The sequence below is a fragment of the Cuculus canorus genome, chromosome 23, assembly GCF_017976375.1.
Source record: "Cuculus canorus isolate bCucCan1 chromosome 23, bCucCan1.pri, whole genome shotgun sequence".
Taxonomy (NCBI): domain Eukaryota; kingdom Metazoa; phylum Chordata; class Aves; order Cuculiformes; family Cuculidae; genus Cuculus; species Cuculus canorus.
In genome coordinates this window covers 6,403,962-6,428,127 of record NC_071423.1, presented here as the reverse complement: position 1 = coordinate 6,428,127, position 24,166 = coordinate 6,403,962, and the positions used below count along the sequence as shown (strand labels likewise).

Below are 24,166 nucleotides of genomic sequence, written 5' to 3'. Positions count from 1 at the left end.
CACAGAAAAGCTGATCAACCTGCAAGGCACAGGCGGAGAGGCCTGGCTCAGCGGTGCCCAAACCTGCTGAGCTTTGGAGATGCTGGGTCACTCCTCCCCTAACAGAAGCAGCTTCATCGCCGCAGCCAAGCGTCACGGGGCTGCGTGGAACTGGTTTGTGCTCCCCACAGCGAACTTACACAGCATTTGTTTTGCCCACAAGGGAAAAAAGTGAAGAGAGGCAGTGCAGGAGGTTACATGTGTGAGATGCAGAAGGTCCGCGTTGTCCTGGAGAGGCTCCAAAGGTTGGGGCGGCAGAAACTGCACTGCAAACTCCTGCTGCCGGTGGTGTGGCTCTGCCTGGTCAGACACCTGCAGCCAAAGAGAGGAAGGATCATCCTAGAGGCACTTGCAGCTCAGAATAGCCACTTCTTAATGAATTGGATGCGCAGGGATGTGCTAGGAAGCTGTCGCTGGGGAAATGAACCACTACCCCGAGAGGATTTTGAGTGGGAAAAAGAAGAAATGTTTGTACTTGCAGAATAAAATCTTGGTAGTAGTTGACAAGCTCCCGTTGCTTTTGGGGTGGATTTGTCTGCTCTGGCAGGTCAGGTTCCTCAAAAAGAAACTTCAGCATCCCTCAGAGAACGAGACTGTCCGTTCCATAGAGGCACACAGCTGCGTTCCAGTGCGGAGCGGTGTCAGAGCCGCTTCTCAACCGACATCGACACTAAGCGCATTGACCCAGTCTGATGCCCAGACACAGGGATACCTGCAAGTGTCCTTAGGGTTATCACTTCAGTTTGTTAATTACTTATCATATTTATATATAATCATATTTCATTATGCATCACAATTATAACGTTTATCCCTACGTATACTTTGTGATACCCCCACTGTGGAATTCATGGTCCTAGAAGTTAACACATTCGTTTCAAAGGCTAATTAACAGTAGTTAACTGGCTGAATTAACAGTAATAACTCAGGAGAAGAGCACAGTAGCAAGGTGCCGTATCAAGGGCTTTACACCGGGCTGGCGCTGTGCTCCTCCAGTGCCGTTGTAGGCTCAGGGAAAAGCCGCATTGTGCACCTTAATCTTGTTCTGTCGATGCCAGGGAAGTTCTCCATGTCACAGCCATGAGGCAAACAAGGTTTACAGACACAGGTTGAAGTGAAATCCCGACTTACCTCAGCGTGCAGGAAAGTGCTCCCCTGTGTTACCATGAATATAATTCCTTCTCTTCCCTTTTCTTTTTGGTCAGGTTTCGTGGGGCAGCAGCAGCATCCAGTTTTCAGAGTCCGTGTCTCCTCCTCACGCAGGTTGGTACAAAGCCCATCCACTTGTCCCTTCCCACCCCCTTCCCAATTTTTCACACAACCCGGAGTCTTTCCAGCCCTTGGTTGAGGCAGGCACTACCTGATAACCAGCAATGCAGCCAATCAGCACCTGAAAGGAGCCCGTGAAATGCAGATGAGGATGCCGTGAGGCCAGCAAGGTACATATTACCCTGCTCAGGAGCATGCTCACAGGCTCTCACGCGTGCAGCTTATTTTTCCCACAGCAAGGTGGAGATCTCCTTCAGGAAGGGATGCTCATCCCCATAGGGAATAACGCTGCTGGCATCACCTTCTCCAGGCTGCAGTCTGGAGGTCTGATTGGAGCTAGAGGGCCAGGTCACCTTGCTCCAAGCTCCAGCAGAGTTGGCTGTTCTCACTCTCCTGGCAGCATCCGGAGGACCGAGAGAGGTGTCAGGTTTTCAGCGACACAAAACATTTCTTCCTCCTCCTGTGTCTGAATTGTCCGAGGAACGGGGTGGGAGGAATAGCTCTTTGGGCTCACAGAACCTTCAATTATTCTGCAGCCAAAGCAAAGAAACCTGAAAAGCTGGACAAGTGTGAATATATACATTGAATGAACAAGGAAATGATTAAATCATCAAGATTTAGGAATCAATTTGCTTATGTTAATACAGCAACACGAGACACGCCGAAGCTTTTTCAGGCTGGAAAGTCTCCATCTGTTTATGCCTTTTAGGTTCCTTACTTTCCTCTCCACATCCCACTGAACCCTCTCACCTTGAACTTGCACACAGTTAGGAGTCCGAGTGACTCCGCTCACGTGTGGTTCCGTTGCCCTCTGCATGGTCGGGGCTTTGCTTTTACTCATGTTTGAGCAGAGCGTGAAAAGATAACTCTGAGAAGTTCGATCTGCTATGAACTTTCACACCCCGGTGAGCTGTGGCAGCCCAGGGGGAGCCTCACCCTCCAGTTTTCCAGGAACTCAACTTCCAGCAGTAACGCTGCGTGGACTCAGTGCTGCATCACCCCTGATTCGCCCCATGTTGATTGCTCAGGAGTTTGTCTCTGGTCTGGCTGTTTAGAATCATAGAATCTCCTGCTTGGAAAAGATCTTTGAGATCATCGAGTCCAACTGTACCTGTCCGCTACTAAACCATCCCTGAGCACCTCATCTGCCCGGCTTTTAAACCCCTCCATGGATGGAGATTCCATCACCTCCCTGGGCAACTGTTCCAGTGCCTGAGAACCCCTTCAGTGAAGAAATTTTTCCTAGTATCTAACCTGAACCTCCCCTGACACAACTCGAGGCCATTTGGAGGATAAAAGAGCAAATTATCGTTGTGTTATCCTCTCCCTCCCACGGACGTAGCTGCGCTGCATTTGGAGAGCAGGTGAGGCAGAGGCACAAGGTGAGCTGTGAAGCAGAAATCGCTGCACGGCAGGCTTCTGTGGACAGTTGGCATTTGAAGGGAGGCCAGGGGGATCCAGCTGGATCCCTCTCCAAAACAGCCGGAGCCAGAGGAGTTTCCAGCAGTATTTAAAGAGCTTTGGAGCTTTCCAAGGGGACTAAAGTTCCCGAGTTATTTGCATGCTTTGAGCATCTTCCTCCCAGTGTCTGCTTCCCTAGAAAATTCACCCTGAGGGCCTTCTTCCTTGTTTAAATCCACAGGGCACCTGAGCATAGGAGAATCCTGAAGCCTGACCTGGGGCAACATCTGCCCTTTGTGAAGACAGATACTGAATAACTCGCTGCTGTCTGGTTTACTTTCTCTCGTAGCTCCTTTTGATGCAGAACCCATCTCTTCTGTTCCCAACTATTGTCCTTCATGGCAGTTTTCGAATTGCCTCTCCTACGAGGAAAGCCCTGGCTACTTGGAGCAGCTGGTAGATTCCTGTCTTCAAGCAGATGCACCCTTAGACCCAACCTTCAATGCTTTCCAGCCATCTCCACACTACCCCTCAGACGCCTTCCAGCCAGTCCCGCTCTGCTTTAACCAGGGCCTGGTAAGCTTTGTGTCCCAGCGGAGCACTTCCCAAGGAAGGATGGGGAAGGGAGGCACGTCCTGGGGTGCAGCGACAGTGGGGTGATGTGGAAATGTGGCTGCTCTTGGGGACATGGGGTCCCCATGGGGGACCTGGGGTCTTGGGGACACAGCGACACAGGCTGCTCCTGTGGACTTCTTCTTTGTGGTTTCCCATTGGGAAAAGCCAAACCTTGAGAGAGGCTGCAGAATAGAGGATGTCTCTTCTACAGATCCTGTAGATCTCCGGCAAGTAACAGCCCAGGTCCTGCTCGCAGAGAATCGTAGAATGGTTTGGGTTGGGAGGGACCTTAAAAATCATCCAGTTTCAGAGAAGCACCCTATTACCACCGATGTCACTGGAACTGCCTCTTGGGTTTAGGCTTCCAAGGGCCAAACCATCTCCCTGGGTAGCCAGACCCTCTTGAGAAAGGCACTAGTGTGGAAATTCTAGCTGCTGTCCATATTTCCTCAAATGTCACCCTGAAAGGCCTTGATGTTGGCTTTTTTTCCCCCTCTCTCTAGGCTGCCGGATCTCCCAATCCCGCTGATCTCTCCAGCCCGTTAAACTATAGCTGCTCTCCTCCTCAGCTCTCTCCTTTCACCCCGCTGCCCCACAGCGAACCCTCTGCTCTGGACACCAAGACCTCTGGTTACCCCCTGGAGGAGTGGTCCTGCCATACCCCCTCCCCATACCCCCCCTCTGCCTGCGGCTGCGCCTCCTGCGGCTCCCAGCACGCGGACAACAGGGTCCAGCAGTGCTTCCCCTGCCCCAGCACGGACTGCATGGACTACCTCCCACCCATGGCCATGGCCGAGGACTTCTTCCGAAGGGATAGGAGCTGTGACATCTGCTATAGCTAATGGGGACTGCGGTTTTACACATCCACTGTATCCAAATCAGATTAATTACCCATGAACTATGCAAAGTTGCACTAACACAGTCCAGTTTATTCTTCACTACTCACACCTTTTCTACACGGTGTTGGCTCTACATTAGCACTCCTGTCTCGTACAGTCAGGGGTGTTTTGTTGTGGTGGTGGTCTGGAGTTTCTTCCTGGGTTTTTTTGTTGGTTTTTTTACAGAAATCCTGAGCTGCCTTCCCCGACGTGTCCTTAAGCCATCTCTTTTTGATACAAATAAATCATTCGGTCCCTGTGCTGAGCCTGGTCATTCCTCGTGTGCGAGATGTCGGTGTTTTGCTCTTCTGCTGATGATCCATATTCATAAAGGCTTGTGGTGATAGGACGAGGGGGAACGGGTACAAACTGGAGAGGGGAAGTTTTAGACTGGGCTTAAGAAAGAATTTCTTCACCATGAGAGTGGGGAGGCCCTGGAAAAGGTTGCCCAGGGAAGCTGTGGCTGCCCCATCCCTGGAGGGGTTCCAGGCCAGGTTGGATGGTTCTTGGAGCCCCTGATCCAGTGGGAGGTGTCCCTGCCCATGGCAGTGGGTGGGACTGCGTGGGCTTTGAAATCCCTTCCAACCCAAACCATTCTATGATGATTCTATCTATGATTACACAGAGATAACTGTATCTTTCCTGCATCCAATCCCTTTCCTTGTTTAAGTCAGCAGCTTGATTTCCCAGACTTGCTTTAAAATATTAATACTTTGACTACTTGAAACAGTATCTTCCCACCTCCCCTCTTGTTACCGGAATTATCTCAGAGTTGGCCTGTGTGATAAATGCATTTGATCCAGAAAGCTTATAAGTAGGAGTTAAGACCCGTGTCTTCACTGCAGTTAAAGGCATGATTACTCCTGTGCAGGAACACGCTATGAGGTGTTGTTTGAGTTGTGCTGGCAGGCTCTTCAGCCCCTAAGTGTTATCTCAGGACACTGAAGGGTTACACTCTACTGCTCCTCGGCTTCCTCAGCGCCTCCTGATCGAGCAGCGGGCACTCCTTCAGCCGTGTGCCAAAGCCCCTTATCGCCAACATGAAAGAGCCACAAGAAGATAAGGTTGAGGCAAGATCTTTGAGGCTTCTAGTGGAAACGAGTTGACCACATCCTCCCCATGGGTTGGCAATGTTGGCCCGAGCTTGACATTGCCAAGCCAAGAAGAGGTGTTCTCGTAGAGCAAAGGAAATGACACGTGAAAATGGTGAGGAAGCACTTGACAAGGAGAGCGCTCGTAGGAACACATTTTACAGCAAGGTTATGTCACGATATAGCCCTCCCCAGCCAGGCCAGCACGTAAAGGCAGGCGGTTGTGATCACAATCCCACTCGTGCACACAGAAAAAGGGAAATGAGAGCCTTGTGGGTTGGAAATCGAAACTAGAACAGCTTTAATCAAATAATAATAATAAGGAAAAAATATTAATAGAACATAAAATATACACAAACCTGAACCCTGACGACTACGTCACTGCAGATTCTGCCGAGCAGGCATGGAGACAGGTCCAGAACTGGTCTTGGGAACTGGATTCAGGAACACACAGATCCAGGATCGGGGGTAGAAAGACACATGAAGTTCTTACTGGATGCCAGCCGTCGAAGAAGAGGATTTGATCCTTGTGATCCCTCAGCTTTATTCCCAGTATGACATTAATGGGATGGATTATTCTGTTGGTCAGGTTTGGGTCACCTGTCCCATCTGCTCCTCCCTGCAGGTGCGACCCTTTTCCACCCCTTTCACTTACAGCATTCCACCAACTTGACTACGGCCTTGGTCTCCACAGGGATAAATATAAATGATCGTCTTCCTGCATACCAATGCCCCGTTACTTTGGTGATAATTAAAAATTTTAAGTATTATTGTTTCTAGAGACAAACGCTGCCTAAAAAACATGCGGTTAACTTTCAGAAAATGAAGTTACTTAGACAAGGCTGAGCTGAAAAGTTAGAGAATTGGTTCTGCTTTAGCTCAAACCAGAAGGGACGGATGACATCGCAGTCTACATAACAGTGCCAGCACTGACATCAAGTGTCATGGTCTGACAACATCTCTCTCACCTCTGCATCAGGCGGATGTGGAAGTCTGATATGTTATCAGCAGATAATCTGTACAACGAGCAGTGGTTACACTGCTTCTCCAAAGAGAACTGCTCTGCAGGGACCGTGGCACGCAGTGGAGAGGTTGCACCCATCATCGTACCTGCGGCTGCTGTTTAGGCACGACCCCATAGGGGTGCCAGTGTGGGCATGAGCGCTACAAACCACCCTGCATCCCGTTCTTACTCCTGCTTCTTGGACACTGCCTGACCCAGGCCAAAAAGGGACCTCACCAGTGGGGAAAGCTATCTCTTGGTCTGGTCTCACCACTGAGCTTCTGAGGCTCACCGATGGCTGAGCTCCTGAGATGGAGACAGTAGGTATCTAACAGCCCTCATACTGCATGGAAACAGCTGCTCCGAAATCACTGCTCTGCTGGGACGCGGGTGTTGTCCCAATACAACGAGGTATCAACAACGTTCATCAAGGCTGGAACGGGTTGCCCTGAGCAGTGGTGGCTGCCCCATCCCTGGAGGGGTTCAAGGCCAGATTGGATGGGGCCTTGGGCAGCCTGATCCAGTGGGATGTCCCTGTGCATCGCTGGGGGGTTGGAACTGGATGATCTTTAAGGTCCCTTCCAACCTAAACTATGCTATGATTCTATTTTCAGCACAACGTTTCCATGCACCGGGTCTCTGGACTCTGACAGCTTCCATTAATAAGCAGTGCTGTCCTCCATCCCCTGCAGCCTCTTCCCAGCTCTCTGCTGCTCTTTCTCCAGTTGTGTTGCAACCTCCCATGCCGAGGACTGCAAACATGCTTTAGACACTGTTCCCCAGCTCCTTGTCAACAGCTCCAGGTGACACAGGCAGGGCAGGTAAGAGCTTGCTGACTGTTGACACAACGATGCCTTGTTGACACAAGAAAAGAAACAAAACACAACAGAGGAGCATTCAAAGGCTAATTTTCTGTCTATGAGAATTATTATTTCCCTCCTTTACTACCTCCCCTTAAAAAAAAAGGGGGGGTTTAAAGTAAAGAACCTTGGGTCATCTCTCCATCAGAGCTGGAAAACACTGCTGGAACACAGCCCAGCCCAAGAGAAGTCCTGCCAGCCTCTATAAACATGCGTTTACACAAAAGTAAGGATCACTCCATTCTCACAAAAGCCATTCATAACTCCAGCAGTAACCTGCAGTTACACAGAAAATAAAAGGTCTCTATTTTCAGGCTCTTTTAACAGTTGCACAGAGTATTTGATCAAAAAGTTTTCCTTGCCAACTGACTGGCAACTTTGCTGTGGTGCCACTCCAGAACTTTTGTTTGGTGATAGTGAGGCTTTGTTATTAGCAACTAATCCAAAGCCATGATTAGGAAGAGATAAACTGCGCAAATAGAGGGGTATCGCACACTGCCTGTGCTGCTGAAGTTATAAAAGATATATTTTCCCTCAAACAGTCATAAAAAATTGAGGGGTTAACCGTGAGCCACCAAGATACTGCTCATATCATTGATATTCAGTCCAGCACAGAAGCGACAACGCTCAGGCCACTTTTAAGCCTTAAAAGGGATTTTATTGGTACAAAAGCCTGAAGCGGCAGCGGGAAAGGGAAAGGTGCCTCCAACAGCAGCCTCCAACTGTCTGGTGGATCCAGGTCAAAGACAACAGGAACAGCTTGTTGGCTGTGGTTGGCTTCAGAGAAGGCCTCTAAAGCACGAGCTTTGGGAAGCTGAAGAGAGGATGAACCCTTCCTGGGTTGAACACGGGATCTTCCCGCTGCAAATCTCATCTATCGGCGCCGTAACGCAAGGTGCCAGAGTGATGCTTTGAATGGAGCCACATCCATCCCTTCCCAGGGCAGGATTGTCCCTGGTGTTCTGGGGATGGAGATGTTTATAGACCACAGGTCACCAATGGAATCGCTCTGTGCTAAACGCCTGCAGCAGGAAGATGAAACAATGAAGAGATAAACCACTCGTGTTTTTTTTTTTCCACTTGCTGCCAAAGGACTTCTCTTATCTCACAGACATTTCTGGATGGCAAAAAGCTTTCTACATCCTCCCTCGTGCACCGCCCGCTGGTCACAGTTGCACAGTTTTGTTGCTAGCAAGTCCAAAAAATAGATATTTTATTGACTATTTTCTCTTGACACATAGGACCAACTCACCAACACAGTTAGTGCTCAATCCAGGGCTTGCATGACATCCAAAGTAAGAAAGCACATACTTTTTCTGGCTTATGCTCAGATACATGTAAATTTATGCAAATACATGCAAATACATGCCTGCTTTTTTGTCAGCGGATGTTGGCAGGTTTGTAGGTATGATGCAGTGAGGAGCGATAGCAAAACAGCGGAGAGGGCTGAGAAAGTCGAGATCTCTGCATTTCTTAAGAGCTTTTGTTCCAATCTGCTAAAGAGTTGTTTAAACAGTCCAGGTTTGCGAGACTGGCAAGAGCTTTAGAAAACTCCATCCCATTGAGTCAGTCGTTGGGCGATCAAGGAAGTTACTGCAGTGATTTAAGACATCTGCCCTTCATCTCATTGTTCAGTCCCGTGAGACTAAAATTCCTTGTGCAACATTGAGAAATCAGCAAACTGTAATTCAGAACATGTCCTGAAGATGAGACGCCCTCTGTGAAAGGGTTGTCAAAACATGACTTTCCCTCCCTCTAAGCATCCACCTTCAATCCCATTGACCTGGCAGAGGCACTGTTGCCAGCTGATTGCACAGCAATTCACAAATCATTTCACAGAAACAATAAGAAGAATCCATTAAATCGCTCCCTTGGATAAGAATGGGGTAGGAGAGCACTCACCACATTGCACTCTGACTCTGCTGCGTTCAACCCCACGCGGCTCAAGGGTTTTCTACCCTGTCCAAGCCTAGAAGCTCTTGGAGACCCAAAGGAAGCCTCTGTCTCCTACATAGGCATTAGCTCGGGTGAGGGTCCAGCTCCCCACTCTGAGATGCTTCAAAACTACTGTTTGCCATCAAAACTGGAGACTCGGATGGCTCAGAGAGGAATCTGTTCACTGGGAAGTACTCAGGAGCCACACAGACCCGTGCTGCTGAGAACCTCTCCCATGTACTTGTGTTAGAAACATCGGTTTTCTTTTCTGGGGTGGGATGAGAGACTACGGCAATGGATGGCTCCTTCGGCTTTCCTCCACAAAGCGTTAAGAAATGGAACCCTTGCTGGAAGCTCTCGAGTTTGGGTATCCATTCACTCAGGTGAAATACAGCCACAGGTGGTTCCTCAGACTGACTTGACATCTTCCATCCAGCCTTTTCCCTTCCCTCAGGTCTCCTGCATTCCCAGGCTAGCAGGAACAATGGAGGTGGTTGCACATCACAAAGGCTTTAGCATTTTCACCAGTGCCTTTGTACAGGACCTAACAAGAGGCACAGTTTGAGCATGTCTCAGTGTTTCTCAACCTTCTATAGCCAATAACAGCATCTTATTTTCCATGACTTCCATGGGTTTCAGTTGCCACCAAGCAAAAGCCTGGCTCTACTTAACACATTTGCCTATCTACGTAGCAGCCAAGACTTTGCTTGCCTCCTTGCTTGCAAGCAAGGCCTCCGGTTTATCCATATTCTTTGTCAAGAAAAATAAGTTTTCAGCCATTTGAAAGCTCATCTGCTGATATCTTACATGCTACTCATGGTCCACAGGTTGAGGAACACCATCATCCCACCCTGGTTTAAGGATTCTAGGAGCAGGGATGTGTCGGTTAACCACCCTCACAGTTTTTCTAAGAAGCCTCGTGCGCTCAGCAGGCTGAAGTTGAAACTGCAGGCGACCTAGGACCTGGCATTTCGGCGACAGGAGATGAATGCAGACGCAACTTTCCCTTTCTTCAGCAAATGCCTGACCTGCCAAAAAAATGCAGATGTTCATAACACAGCATCGGAAACCCAGAGGCTGCCCAGGGAGCATCCCTGGAGGTATTTAAAAGACGGGTAGGCAAGGTGCTTAGAGACATGGTTTAGTGGCAGATAGGAATGGTTGGACTCGATGATCCTAGAGGTCTTTTCCAACCTGGTAATTCTATGACCTTCAGGAGCCCTTTCACACCGGCAGGCATGAAACCCTGTCATGCCTTGAGATTTGCTGCCATTATGAAAGCACTGCGCATCGACACCTGCCCAGATGTACGCGGAGCACCAGCTAATGCCGCACTGTGCTCCTCAATCCCATATCAAAGTGGGGAACCCCCAAGCCGACACCACACTGCACCAGACCTACGTCGTACGACTTGTCCTCGCTATTCCCCTGGTGAGGACAGACAGCTGTGATGTGCACACGTCTTCTGAGAGTGTGGATCACGTACCTGATCTCCAGCTTTTCCAGAAGGAGCCATGTGAATCGGCTGATCGTTGTCTAAGTTTCGGATGGTCGGGTCTGCCCCGTGGTCGAGGAGTAACTGAACAATTTCTTTCTGGTTCTTGTCACGAGGCAATGCAGCTGCCATATGCAAAGCTGTGTTTCCATGCGCCTAATGCAGTGGAATAAAAAGAAAAAGAAGAAAAACAGTAAAAAAAAGAAAGAATACAAACCTCCTGGCTGGTAGTGTCCTGGTCCAGCAGTGTGCCCCTCAGTGACTTTGTGTCATGGACCAAAGCAGGGCTGCGGGTGCCTTGGCTCCACTGGACTCCAAACCTTCTGTTGGTTCCTTCCCAGATTGCTGAAGGTAGAGCTTGGCTTTATTTTCATGGTGCTGGCATTAAACAAAGTCCTGAGGTCAAGACCCTGCTTAGGAATTACGACTCCAGCTTTTTTCAGTGACAGGATTTGCACAGAAACGATAGACAAACTTTGTTGTGAAGCCACGGGAGGGCGCAGGATGGAGCGCGCTGCAATGGGTTGCAGAAAAACTCTGGTATCATCAGACCATGGAGAAATCTGTGCCCCTGCCTAGTCAGGTATGACTGGTAACGGTTTTAAAAGAGAAAAAGCTAATAAGCAAACACATAAGGCAAGGTATTTTTAGCCTGCAAGAAGCCTCCTTTGGGCAGCTGTGTAATTTCTCTCTGAAAGTATCGTATATTTGTCGTGAACTTGGAATGGTTGGACACAAATGTGTGTGGTACTATTCCAGTTGTTAAAAGGAATACAGGTGATTTTGGGTTCCAGGTTACCACCGGGACGTGAGGGACTTTGAAGCATAAAATAAAACAGCAAAATCTGAACAGCTGTTGTCAGATAAGGCATTTTTTTACAAGCCCTGAACAAGCAGATCCTTGTCAATTTTATCATCCCATAGAGTCAAGGGGTAATTACAAGTTCTTTACAGGACTTCTCGTTAAAATAGAAACATCTGTGTTTGTTTGCCATATCTTTATGGCAGGAGCACTCCATAGTTTCCAAATCCAGGCACGGGGCTAAGAAAACAAGGCAATCCGACAGTGCCTGATCTTGAAGCCTTCCAGATGACTTCAACAAGGTTTATGTGAGACAATTGTCCAGAGCAACAATGTGTGGGCTCTAGGAATCCTGCAGGTGGAAAATACCTCAGAGGCATGAATACTTTTCTCATTGTGAAATCCACAGAGAAATGGATTTGAAGGACATTGGATAGATTGAGCGACATGGATCTGTTAGAACGAGTCCAGAGGAGGCCATGAAGGTGATTTGACCTCCCATATGGGGACAGGCTGAGAGAGTTGGGTTCAGCCTGGAGAAGAGAAGGCTCCAGGGAGAGCAAGGATAGGGCAAGGGGGAACAGTTTTCAGCTGAAAGATGGGAGATTGAGGTGAGGTCTTGGGGAGAAATGTTTTGCTGTGAGGGTGGGGAGGCCCTGGCCCAGGTTGCCCAGAGCAGTGGTGGCTGCCCCATCCCTGGAGGGGTTCCAGGCCAGGTTGGATGGGGCTTGGAGCCCCTGATCCAGTGGGAGGTGTCCCTGCCCATGGCAGGGGTGGGACTGGATGAGCTTTGAGGTCCCTTCCAACCCAAACCATCCTAAGATTCTATGGATTTAGAACGAGACACTCACAGCAAGCAGCGACAGAGCCAGAGCAGCCAAAACACAGACTACAGCATCCCTATTTTCTTATCTTCTTTGTACTTGAAAGAGCTGAAAAGCTAGGATGGGTATGGGACAACCTTGCTATCGCATTTCTCACTCTCCCAGACAGCTCACCAACAAGACCGAAGACTCCAAGTGATCCTATCATGGTAGGAAGCTTGCACAGGATTGTGATCAAGAGAGAACAGCAGACTCCCATGGACAAGCTAGCACCTGCCTAATGGGTCTTCAAAGATAGAGAAAGAATGCAGTGAAAAGGCAGCATAAGACCCTTCACTGGAAAGAAAGACAGAAACTCAATGTTATTGCCCATATAGAGAAAGCAAAACATTTCCTCCAGTCCAACAGAAATCGGGGGGGAGGGAGGGATGTAGGGGGAAACATCTGCCCAGTATCTGCTTCCCAAGAGAGCAACTGAGTTGATAGAAACCATTGTATTCCTTTCCGATAGACACAAGCACCTGGATACTCTAAGTAGGATGACGAAGGCGAAAAGACTAAAATAATTCAAATGGAAAACTGATGCACTGATGCTCTCGAAACAGGGAGCTCTAACCTTGTCCTCTCCCCTTCCTCCATCCTTTCCTGCTCAAGGGTACCCTTCTAGGGAAGCACCCAGAATGGCTCACTCTGGCCCACGGAGAGGGGTACCCAGCCAAGAGGCAAAGCTCCGGCTGATGGTGCAGCGCGATGTCTCAGCTATGGCGCAGGAATGTCAGGATTTTTGTTTAGGAGAATGGGTGAAGCCGATACATCTGCAAGATAGTGTCACTGCTTGTTATCTGCTCTGAGGTGAAGTACGGGGCAGCAAGAGGATGGATGACACAACAGCACCGCTGGGAAGGTTTCTAGCTTGCTTTATACAATTTAGGATTAGCTGTGTCCCCAAAAACCCTGCAACGAGGAACCAGCAGTCGCAGAACTTCAGCTCAGTGAGCAGGCTTGGATGGAGTGCATACAGCAGGGTCTCGAGCCCCCAGGGTCAGAGGTTCTCCTTGCCACAGAGCATGGGCTAACGCATGCTCAGCAAGGATGCTGCATCGCTTCGAAGAGCTCGTTTCCCCACGCTTCACCTGCCCGGCAGTGTCAGCCGCCGGTTCACTGACTGCAGCACGTGTGTGTCTTCTGCCATTGCTCCTGGCAGCTGCTGGGCTTGGTGGGCCCTGAGAATATTTCAGGCTCAAACTTGCAGGCAGCCGTCACAACAATCAGTTTGCACCCAGGCACAAACAGAGCCAGAAGACTTGCAAACATTTAAGGCAGAAAGAGTCACAATCATCCGCAACTGAAACAGGAGCTTTGTCCTTCCTATGGATGGCATCTGACAGGAGAAATCGCTCGATACGTGGCCACTCTATCATCTTTCAGCATTATGTTGCTGTGAATAGCAAACCATTGCATCATCTTGGATCTCTCCTCTCAATCTCCAACCTCAAGTTGCAATAAAATCCACATTCCTCCTCAAGTAACCACTTCCCTTGTCTTTGTCTTCCCTTGTTATCTCACTCCCTCATTCCATCAGCTTCTGCCTGCTGGGAGAGAGGTCTGTGGCTCACACCACAACTCAAGTTCAAGCCGGGCTCTGCTTTCCGAGTGTCTATTTACTCTAAAATGCAGCTTGAGGTTAAAAAATAAAGCAGATTTCCAAACTCTTGCTCTTTTCCTCCAGAAAAAAGTGCGTATGTGAAGAGAATAACTCACTTCTGCAGGACCTCACAGATCTCCTAACGCCTCAGTCTGTATGCAGCCTCCCTCCACAGCACAGCTCTCGGTGTCTCCTCTGGAGAAAATGTGTACACATCCCTAGAAGAGAGGTCTGTGCACACAGACACTGTCCACGCACGGCCTGACTCACCTTGTTGTTGACAAAGTCCTTGGACTTGAAAGCATTCAGCTCCAAGAAGTATCTCAGCAGGGAGATGTTCCCATCCTGGACTGTGTAATGAAGAACGGTCTTGTTGCTTTTCACATCCTGATTAAAAACAGAAAACCCAAACAAATTTAAATGCCATCTGCAGAACAGCCTGAAACTCTTCTATAAACCCATCTAAGAAAAGCCTAGGCCAGCTCTGGAGCTCACGTGGAGCATCTCCTTCCCTTCTGTGGCCCTCTTCCCAACCAACATTTTCTTCAGGCTGCAAGAAACTAACTCCAAAAGGCAACAACTAACTCTGCAACCAGTCACTTGAAAGGGGAACAGGCTTGGTCCTCTGTCAGCAGCCCAGACCTTCTCCAGTTCTATAGTTTGAGCACAGCACAAGGATCCACCAGGGAAGAGTTTCCATACAAGCAAACAGCAGATAACCGAGCTGATGTCTTACCCGGCTGTAGATAGAGGCTCCCGTCTGCACCAGGAGGTGGATACAGGACTCCAGCTCTTCTCTCTGGTGTTGAAGATCTTTCTGCTTCTCCTCCGTCACCATCTGGCAGCCGTGCTCCCGGATCAGGGCGTTGTGGGACAGAACAGCACAGTGGAGCGGGGTATGGCCTGGAAAACCAAGTACAGGAGGAAGATAACAACAGTCCCAGTGAAGATCTCGATGTACAGAGAGGAAGAGAGGGCTGGCGGGGAGAGCGTATGCATCTCTGCACGTGTGTTGAGAAGACACAAGCCCTTCTCCGGTTTCAAAGATGCCACATTGGCTATATAGACACTATAGAGGGCACTCCAGCACGTGTTTAGTTCCAACTGTGCTTTCAATGACCATTGAATCATCAGCGTGATTGAATTCTGTGGCATTTGAGCACACAACTCTCCCCCCAGGCAGTTTCTGAGGCCACAGATGACCTCCTCCAAACACCCATGGGCATCCGCCCATTGCGCAATACAGGTTTTCATTTTCTATTACCACTATAAAATATTTGTACATAGGGTTTTACCTTCAAAATCCTTCATTTCTAGATCAAGAGGGAAACCTAGTGATAGTATAACCTAGAAGCAACAGAGAAATAGAAACCTTTAGGTTCAGCAGAGCACAAGTCCAAAATAGTCCAAACTAACAAGATCTAAACCCAAAGAAATACTCAGATAATTATCAATTAACTACACACCAAGCCCTTATTTGGGACTAGATACAAGTGCTCTGAATCTGTTTCTGAACCCCACCCAAGTACAGCATCCTATTAGATTCTCAGTTCAGAACGGTCAAATTAAGTCACTGACCACAGCTCAAAACTCCTTGAATTAAACAAAAGCATCAAGAACACCAACTCATATCCATTCCAAGTCATTCTCGGTGAGGATAAATGGAAATCTCTCCTTGATATCCACAGCCGAACTTTATTACCTAAAAGTCTGCTGACACTGGAGATTCTCAGATGGGATTTATTTACTTTTTAACGGGCAGCAGTGTAACAGGTTAAAACCACAGCTTATAGAGCCATAGAATCATTAAGGCTGGAAAAGACCTCTAACATCACGCAGTCCAACACCACTGTGTCTATTAAAACACGTCACAAACTGCCACATCTACATCTTTTATGAACCCTTCCAGGGATGGAGACTCCACCGCAGCCCTGGGCAGCCTCTGCCGGTGCTTCACCCCTTAGCTCGTTGCAACATCTGCAGCAAAAAGGATGCAGAGCTTATAAACCACATGAAATAGTGGCCTGGAGATGCTCATTGCTTGGACTTAGCAGAGAGCGAAAACTTTAAGACTCTTTAACTTGAGGAAACGATAGATTTGATGTGATGCAGCCAAGCAGCTCTTTGTCTGTATTATTACAGATAACGTATTTTTTTCTTTTTTTTTTTGCTCTTGTTTGAAATAAAACGAGTTGTTCACGTTACAGAATTTTGGCTGAGAAGTTTTGCAGTGCAGTGAATCATCCACAGCCTTGTCAAGTCAGATGAGGTGTGGGACAGAAAGGTGATCCTGAACGGTTAGGGCTTGTGCTCTCTTTTCATAACCGTAACATAATATATATATATACACCAAATATTGACAAGCAGCTCTGAGCTGCCTGGTTATTAGGGATTAGATGTCTAATCCATTTGAAAAAACAATTTAAACAAACAAACAAACAAACCAACCGTAAAGAATTTCATAGCTTTGCCGGAGCAGAGGAGCGAGCACATGCGCCTTTTCCCTTCTTACGTCAAGGGGAGAAAAAAAAACCCCAACAAACCAAAAAAAAATAAGTCACAAGCACAAGACCCTGTGCCCTGCCCTCAGGTAAACCCAAGGGGAGGTTGAGATGAGATCTTAGGAAGAAATGTTTTGCTGTGAGGGTGGGGAGGCCCTGGCCCAGGGTGCCCAGAGCAGTGGTGGCTGCCCCATCCCTGGAGGGGTTCCAGGCCAGGTTGGATGGGGCTCGGAGCCCCTGATCCAGTGGGAGGTGTCCCTGCCCATAGCAGGGGGTGGGACTGGATGGGCTTTGAGGTCCCTTCCAACCCAAACCATTCAATGATTCTATGAAACCCAGCAGCACCCACGCTGCCTGCACTCAGTCCTGACGGGAATCAAGGGTGGCACATTTTATTCATTCCATTTTATGGTCTATAGTTAAGCATTTAAGAGACATCTTCCACTACGCTTATCTCTGCCATGTAATCTCTTCCAAAAGCTCCCACAATGCCTTTTCTAATGCGCTGATTTGTTCTTCAGGGCTGTTGGATCCTGGTTGGATACATAACTGAGATGTAGACCCTGTCTACAGAACGATCTGTGAAGCAATAGGGAAACAAAGATCTGATCATTCAAGTAATAAAATCTGTAGTAGATTCTGGCCATACAGGAGTGTCCAGTAACTCTAACACCTGGGGAAATCTGCTTGATGGGTCCTGGTTTTGCATAAAATCTGAAACCCGTGCCTCCTTGGAAGGCTGCGCCTGCGCTGGCTCTGCCCGCAGGGTCACGTCGTCTCTCTCCTCAGCTGGTTTGAGTCTGGACACAATCCCTCGCTCTCGTCTGGATGGTGCTGGCAGCAGGGAGGGGCGTTCACACTGGTGGTGCTGCTCCCTCTCCTCAGAGCTGCCTGCGGCCTCGGGGATCGCCCTCCAGCTCTGGCCGCAGTGCGGCACCAGGGGCTCGAGCCAGAGCAACCCCCGGCCTGCCCTGCCGGCGTAGACCTAGAGCTGTGGTCTGCAGAGCAAACTTATTTACCCCACAGACAGGCTAAACCTGTTTCCTCTGTAAGAGGAGGCTGATGTTATTTTCGAGTGTAATCCAAAACCAGGAATGACCTGGGAAGTCAATTCCTAACACAATAGAAAAGGAGATTTTGATCGACATTGCTTACTGACATCTTCAGATGATCCATAAAGTCCCTTCCAACACAAACCATTCTATGATCTTGCCTCCTGAGACAGTTATTTAAAGACACCAACATTAAGACTTTATTGTACGTTTAATTGCTAGCAATTAAAACCATAAAAGCTTTTCCTACCTGAAGGACTTGGGCATACCCGTATGTCGCAGCGAGATGCAAGGCCGACTGCCCTTTGTTGTCTACAGCGTTGACATCTGCTCCTGTCTGGATCAAATCATAGACAATAGCTGGCTGCCTGGCCGTGACAGCCACCAGCAGAGGAGTCTGAAAAGAGCAGCACAGCAGATAAAACGTGAGAGGCCGAAAGCAAACACTGGCGTAAAACAAGGAATGGGGAAAGGCGGTCTGGGCTCAACGGTATCTACAATCCCAATGACTGTGGTGCGTAAATCAGAAGTAGATTGTGAAGTCCACGTATTATGACTCACGGCATCACGAGATGGGGGCATTTCCCAGATCCTGCTGAACTCCCTCTACTGTCCTTCGGCCCTAATTGAGGTGACAACCCAAGTGCAGCATTTTTGAATGCTGTTGATGTCAGGTGCAGCACTCCTAGCATAGATCTATTGCTCATAAAACCTTTGTCCTCGGGGGCTGCTGCCAACATGCATATACTTTCCTGGGCTGGTGTTGTCTTAGATCACTCCTGAACTGTGGGCTGAAACGAGTGAAAGCTCATTCTCATCCCACCCGACTTCAGGATCCTGCCAGGATCACCTAAGCAAGGCGTATCCATGCCCAAGGCTTCCTTTGCAGTGACAGAGAGACAGAGCTGGATTTTTCTGGGCATCAGATGCTCTCAGTCATGCAAAGCCCACGCCCATCCCAAACACTGCCGTTAGCAGGAGAAAGTGGTCCGTATTACCTTTCCTCTGTGTTCCTTGGCATCAAGTCTTCGCAGCAGTTTCATGCGCTCTGCAGCTGCCAATGCATACGCCCTCATACCTTTAGCTGCATAAATATGTAGAATTCTAAGACAGTAAATAAAGACACTGATCACCGCTTGGCCATGAACCTGGGAGCAAACAGTTTAACAGGGGAGCACATCCACTTTGGGGTTTTTACACGCAGAGCTCCACAAAATCATGCTGTAAGCCCTGAAAGTCTTGACCTTGAAAGCCCCCACTCCCATGGAAAGGGCTTCCTACCTCCAAATAGCTGCAGCTTTCAGGAGCACTCAGCACTCCTGAGCCTCTACCTGCAGTTTCCTTTCCAGTTCAACACTTTCTTTCAGGTGAGACTCCCCTTGTGCCGGGGGATATCTGTGTCCTCCACAAAGCCTAGAGCTGGGGCCAGCGTGCCAAACCATACGCGTGCATCACTTGTTGGGGTTACACAGCCCTGGTGATGTCTCACCATCCAAGGTACCAAACAGCCTCTTCTAAACGGTGTATTTGTAAACAGCCTGTTAAGGTCTACATCTTTATTAAAACTACTGTTGAGATTAACCAAGTCCTTTTCTAGTGCATAAGAGTTGTCACAACCCATAATAGTTGTGGGCTTGCACTACCAGGGCCCTCAGTGACGAGGAAAACGCTTTGCTGCTTTCCCTTGGTTGCCCAGCTCTGCAGGTGGAGCTGGAGGGAATTACACAGGGCTAACAGCCACTTCCATTCCCCCAAGCCCTATTTGCGAGGATCCAATTCCCCCTTTCCCAGGAGATGACCATCCTGCCCACAGCTATACCAACCCTGGGTTTGTTTGGCTCCAGACAACAACGTTTGGTGCTTTTTTATCAGAAGGCGGTAGGCAGTTGTTTCTTTCCTCAGGTAATTTTGTACCCAAGAGCCACACTTTGCAATTTCAAACCTTCCAGTGAAGCTAAGAAAGGGTTTCCCTGAATTAGGGTGGGGAAACCCTGGCCCAGGGTGCCCAGAGCAGTGGTGGCTGCCCCATCCCTGGAGGGGTTCCAGGCCAGGTTGGATGGGGCTCGGAGCCCCTGATCCAGTGGGAGGGGTCCCTGCCCATGGCAGGGGGTGGGACTCCATGAGATTAAAGTCCCTTCTATCTCAAACCATTCTGTGATTCAATAACGCTGTGAAGAAATGCAACTTTATGGCAGCTCTGATTGTCAGCCAAGCTCAGCCTTGCGGGGGCTGCACAAGAGAGGATAACAGTGATTGAACTGCGGGATGCTTCCATCAGTAAGGACTGCTTGAGCAGACTGTGCCTTCAGGTCATGTTTGGATCATGGAGTTCCTCTTTATTCTGCCTTAATGTGTAAAATCAGCAGAAAATCTAAGAGCCAATCTGTGGCTGTAACTAATACGTATGGTGTTGAATCAATCGATTGCTAAGCCAGTGCTGGGTTACCCTTTCTTACCCTTCCGGATAGGAAATAAAACACTCTAGCCATATAGAAGTTACTGTAGACCTTTATTGAAAAAGATTTTGTCTTTTTCTAACCAGAACAACCCAGAAAGAAATTCTGAAACAGTTCATTAATGTTTTATATTCACACACAGAATTTACACACAGTGGAGTGAAAGGAATTTAAAAGCAATCTTTGCAATCGCAGGCTTGATTCACAACTGCGTTATCCCAGTTTTACCTACTGAATGCCTTTGCACTTGTAAAACTGGAGTAAGCAGTGGTGAACTAAGCCTCTTCTAAATAATTTCTTTGCTGGGTTTTTCTGCAAATGTAAGCCACTAATTTCAATGCACCTGAACTACTGCTATTTTCAGACAACTTTATGATCACTTCCATGATTTATTGCTTATGTCTTCCAGATTTGTGAATATTAAATATCAAAATGTGCTTTGAAAGTCCTCAAGACTCCCAATCTGAGCTTGCAAACCTCACTCAGGCATAAACTGTAAAGGCACTTGAAATATTGCCTGGGTGGCAACTGGAGTGCGGGACACCAGGTAATAGAGTGCAATAAATTATATTGCAGTTAGCCTTGCAAATAATGAAATCACCTAAGGATCCTGGGCTTTAGCAAGCAGAAAAACCCAGAGAAATTGTATTCAGCAACTAAGAATCCCTTGTTTATTAAGAAAGCAATAGCCAGGGTTTGAAGGGGAGAAATCCCCTGCGAATGCATTTGAGCGTGACACGGCACTCCTGAACAGCAACAACCATCTTTACAGTTGTGTCAGAGGAAAAAGTGAAGCTACTTTTTCTCCAGAAAGAAAATCAGAAAGCTACAAAGAAAATGTGTGCACCTGCAGGCCTGGGAGAGTACAGCACAGAGAAACTTTCCATAGCGGGAAGGCACAAGAGACGACACCGAGGGCTCAGCATGACATCACTGACTTGGCACTCAAACGCTACAGGACAAACTAAGGTATTGCCAGCTAACAGCAACGCCATGAAGTCCTTGTTCGACTGAAGCACAGGTTTTGGAAGACCCTGTCTTCTCAATGATCTCCTGCCACAGGGCCATGTCTTGCAATCCTGACTCAGGCCAAACTCCTGATGACTTCAGTGGGACCATGATCAGCCCATTGGTAGAACACGCAGAGCTACCAGCCAGCCACAAAAGCAACGCCCCATCTCAAAGGTGGGTATTTTAGAGTCCAAAACCATTCTGTAGCCAAAAGACCACGACTCCAAAACACTGTCCTACACCCACATGACTGTCTTCCAATGGCAGACCAAGTGAGACCTCCAAGTTACACCTTTGTGTGAACTCAAATGTTTCACCTAGGCTACTTCATGTTGCTCTGTAAACGGGAACGTCTGACTGCACTGGCATTTAGTTCAGCTGCGTTACTTTTTGTCTTCAGAGCAATGCACCCACCTGCACCAGCAGATCAAAACTACAGTTTGCATTTTCCCATTTTCCAGAAGAACGGCTTCAATTAGGAAGGAAAAAAATCAATTTAATCCCTAAAAATGCTTTCTAGTGGCCTAAATCAGGCAGAAGTTACTCTATGGACAGGGCAAAACCGCACACACAAGGCATTTACACCGAGCTCAGAAAAGAAGCGCTATTGAATGAGGTCTCACAGATATTTAGAGGCAAGTGCGCCCTCACCAAATGCTACAGTTGGCTACAGCTACGCAATACTAAGTCAATTTGAGACCACATGTATGAAGATGAAGCTCAACTCGCACTGATGCTGAGCTCAAGAACTACGCAGTATCTAAAGCTTGCCCGGGAGAGGCAGCGGGAACTCTAACAGGAGGGAAATCTTGTGCTGAAACCTAGAACAAAGCAAGTTTCGCACAAGGCACAAGTCATGGTCTGCTAGAAGTAGACACCAAAATCTCAAGGGAAGTTCCCACCCCAGCCTGCTTTTCCTCCGTACTCAAAACTCACTGTGGTGCCAGGTAGAGTATTGAGTAGGTGAGGATCAGGCCCCTAGATGTGCAACTTAAAGCCCTTCAACAGAGAGAGCGTGGTTTAAAACATACGTATCACTGTCTTCGTCTTCTAGGAGCAGCTTCTCAATGGGCATCGTGCCGATGACTCGCCTGGCATCCTCCAGCTCCTGGGGGGCTGGCTCAGGAATGGAGATCGGCAAGGGCACAAACTGCGGCCCGGGAAGCGTGGAAGAAGCTGGTTGGTACTGCAGGGTGGAGGCTGGCAGCGCAGAGAGGGGCTGTGCCCACGGGAAGTATGTGAGAGGCGGCTGCTGATCCGCCACCTCGAGCTGAGGCACTACGGCAGGGGTGGTGCTTCGGGGCTGGTAAAATAGAAGAGAAAGACAATAAAATAAAATAGAGGGGCATGAAGGGACAGGGGAAGGACACAACGCGACAGACTAAGGATGCTGAGTCTCACTTTTAGCATCCCCTTTTCCTGTCTCTCGGGGTAAAGCGTTGTGCTGAGTATGACGCTTTTCCCACGCTGCCTCCCATGACAGCGGCGGCTGTGGGTGCCCCAGGTGCTTGTTGCCCAGAGCTCACACTCATGTCTCGCTTTCCGTTCCCACTCTCACCCTCTCTGTGAGCCCATCAGACAGTTCCACCCTGTGCTGAGCGCCGTCTCCCTTGACAGTCTGACTGCAGGGGCAGAGCTTTGCTGCCACGAGGCTGAAGGCAGCTTGTTCTGCCCTCTGCCACAGCCCATCCTGACCGGCTCCTGCCACTCTTTGCTGATTTGGTGCTTCGATTTCAGCAGCTGAACTGAAACGTTAAAAGGGCTATAAACTGCTTGAGTTCAATTCAAACAACATTCTCTGCCCTTCCCCTCTGAGGAAGACTGAATCATCTTGGGTCAGCCAAATTGACTTTATCCAGCCTGAAACCAAATATTCTCCTACGTTTCCATGCCATTCTGGCCTTGCTCTTTCATCTTTAAATAGAAATTTATTGCCAAGTCATTCTTCCTGCTTCACCTGGTGGATACATTTCTTGGAATCCCATTTGCTTTTTAAGTTTGGAATTCAAGAGCTAAGAAACCCCTGGATGCTGCTAAGATCTCTGGTGGGATGGGACTGTGTTTGAAGTAACTGTCCCAGTAAGAGCTTTTATTGACTATAATGTACATCCATTCAGCGAAACACTTGAATTCCGCCCCCTCCGATATTCCAAATCCAAGCTGAAGATCAGCACCTCAGGTTGGAAATAATGACATTTAACATTCTCCACTTATAATCCTGGAGCTGCAAACTGTATTCTACTACTGCAAAGGTTGCCCAGAGAGGTGGTAGACGCACCATCCCTGGGAACATTCAAGGTTAGGTTGGATGGGGTGCTGAGCAAACTGAAGGAGTTGAGGACATCCCTGCTCATGGCAGGGGGGTGGACTCCCAACACAAAGCCACTCTAGGATTCAGAACTGTTCATAAACTTGAACAAACACAAAGCAAAGGCAGCCCCGGCTGCTGATTTGATAAGACAGGACTCATTCTAAAGAAAAGTGAGGATATTAATAAAGTGGAAAGCGTGGAGGAGAGCAGAGCCAGGGAAACGGCGGAGAAGATACCCAATTTCAGAGCAGCTGTAACTTCTTGCCCTGGCTCAAACCATACCAGTGTCCAGCACGGTGCAAACAGGATCAGTGCTAGGACAGCCGGTGGCACGGATGCAAAGACACACAACATTACAGCAATTAAGTAAATTATACTAATTGCATCCAGCACTGCCCACAGGTCACGGTAGGAGGTGGGAAATTTGCTGTTATTTATACCGAGGTGCTGTTGACTTACTGCAAAATTGGTGATCAGCGGTTGAGAAGTATAGGTCAGAACAGATGAAGGTCCAACCAGGGTGTAACTGGGGCACATCGGCTGGACGTACATATCGGCTGTGTACGGACAGCTGACCGCTTCGTGGGACACATACTCGGGGTAAGTGGTCCACTGAGTTAAAGGCTGTAAGGATGTAGGAGAGGGCTGAGAGATCCAACCCGAGCAGAGTGCTCCTTCGTCTGTGACAGGCAGTGCAGGGGCAGCAACATCCATGTCAGCACAAGGCTGGCCTGAAAAACAGGAGATTAAAGCCCAGTTTAGCAGAGCCTTCCCTGCAGCTGAGCTGACAAAGGCTTAGAAAGTGAGGAAACATTACCCATTGGTGAATAGGAAGGATGGGGCTGATGAGGCAAGACAACCTGGAAGAGAGAAGAAAAACATTCAAGGATTAAGACCATAAGCATTAAATTCAATCCCTTCTGAGAAGCACTGAGGAACGGAGCGTGTGAGCTGTTAGCAGCCGATTATCAGCTACCACTG

General features: G+C 48.5%; 2 protein-coding genes across 4 annotated transcripts in view; one reads left to right on the top strand and one right to left on the bottom strand.

The window, feature by feature from the left end:
* The first annotated feature begins 1,456 nt into the window (after window positions 1–1,456).
* On the top strand, window positions 1,457–4,249 carry POU2AF3 (POU class 2 homeobox associating factor 3). The gene is made up of 3 exons (XM_054086799.1): window positions 1,457–1,461; window positions 3,009–3,282; window positions 3,825–4,249. Exons 1-3 carry the CDS (start codon window positions 1,457–1,459, stop codon window positions 4,161–4,163), a joined length of 618 nt encoding a protein of 205 aa, XP_053942774.1. The 3' UTR covers window positions 4,164–4,249.
* Window positions 4,250–5,694: 1,445 nt separating this feature from the next.
* Window positions 5,695–24,166, bottom strand: part of POU2AF1 (POU class 2 homeobox associating factor 1) — a 31,364-nt gene continuing 12,892 nt past the window's right edge. Inside the window, exons 3-12 of one of the 3 annotated variants that reach the window (XM_009569896.2) lie at window positions 24,003–24,045; window positions 23,645–23,916; window positions 21,906–22,177; window positions 18,406–18,511; window positions 17,658–17,804; window positions 15,150–15,201; window positions 14,591–14,757; window positions 14,125–14,241; window positions 10,575–10,739; window positions 5,695–10,116 (exon numbers count right to left, since the gene is read on the bottom strand). In XM_009569896.2, coding sequence (XP_009568191.2) covers window positions 10,045–10,116; window positions 10,575–10,739; window positions 14,125–14,241; window positions 14,591–14,757; window positions 15,150–15,201; window positions 17,658–17,804; window positions 18,406–18,511; window positions 21,906–22,177; window positions 23,645–23,916; window positions 24,003–24,045 — 1,413 coding nt within the window. In that variant the 3' untranslated portion in view covers window positions 5,695–10,044. Of the gene's footprint in view, window positions 10,117–10,574; window positions 10,740–14,124; window positions 14,242–14,590; window positions 14,758–15,149; window positions 15,202–17,657; window positions 17,805–18,405; window positions 18,512–21,327; window positions 22,178–23,644; window positions 23,917–24,002; window positions 24,046–24,166 lie in introns of those variants that run through there. The other 2 variants (XM_054087048.1, XM_009569918.2) reach the window with 2 other exon arrangements.

Excerpts from the sequence above, each read along its gene's own strand:
- POU2AF3 (XM_054086799.1), top strand. Across the intron at positions 3,283-3,824 it reads TCTGCTTTAACCAGGGCCTG|GCTGCCGGATCTCCCAATCC; the intron begins GTAAGCTTTGTG and ends CCCTCTCTCTAG.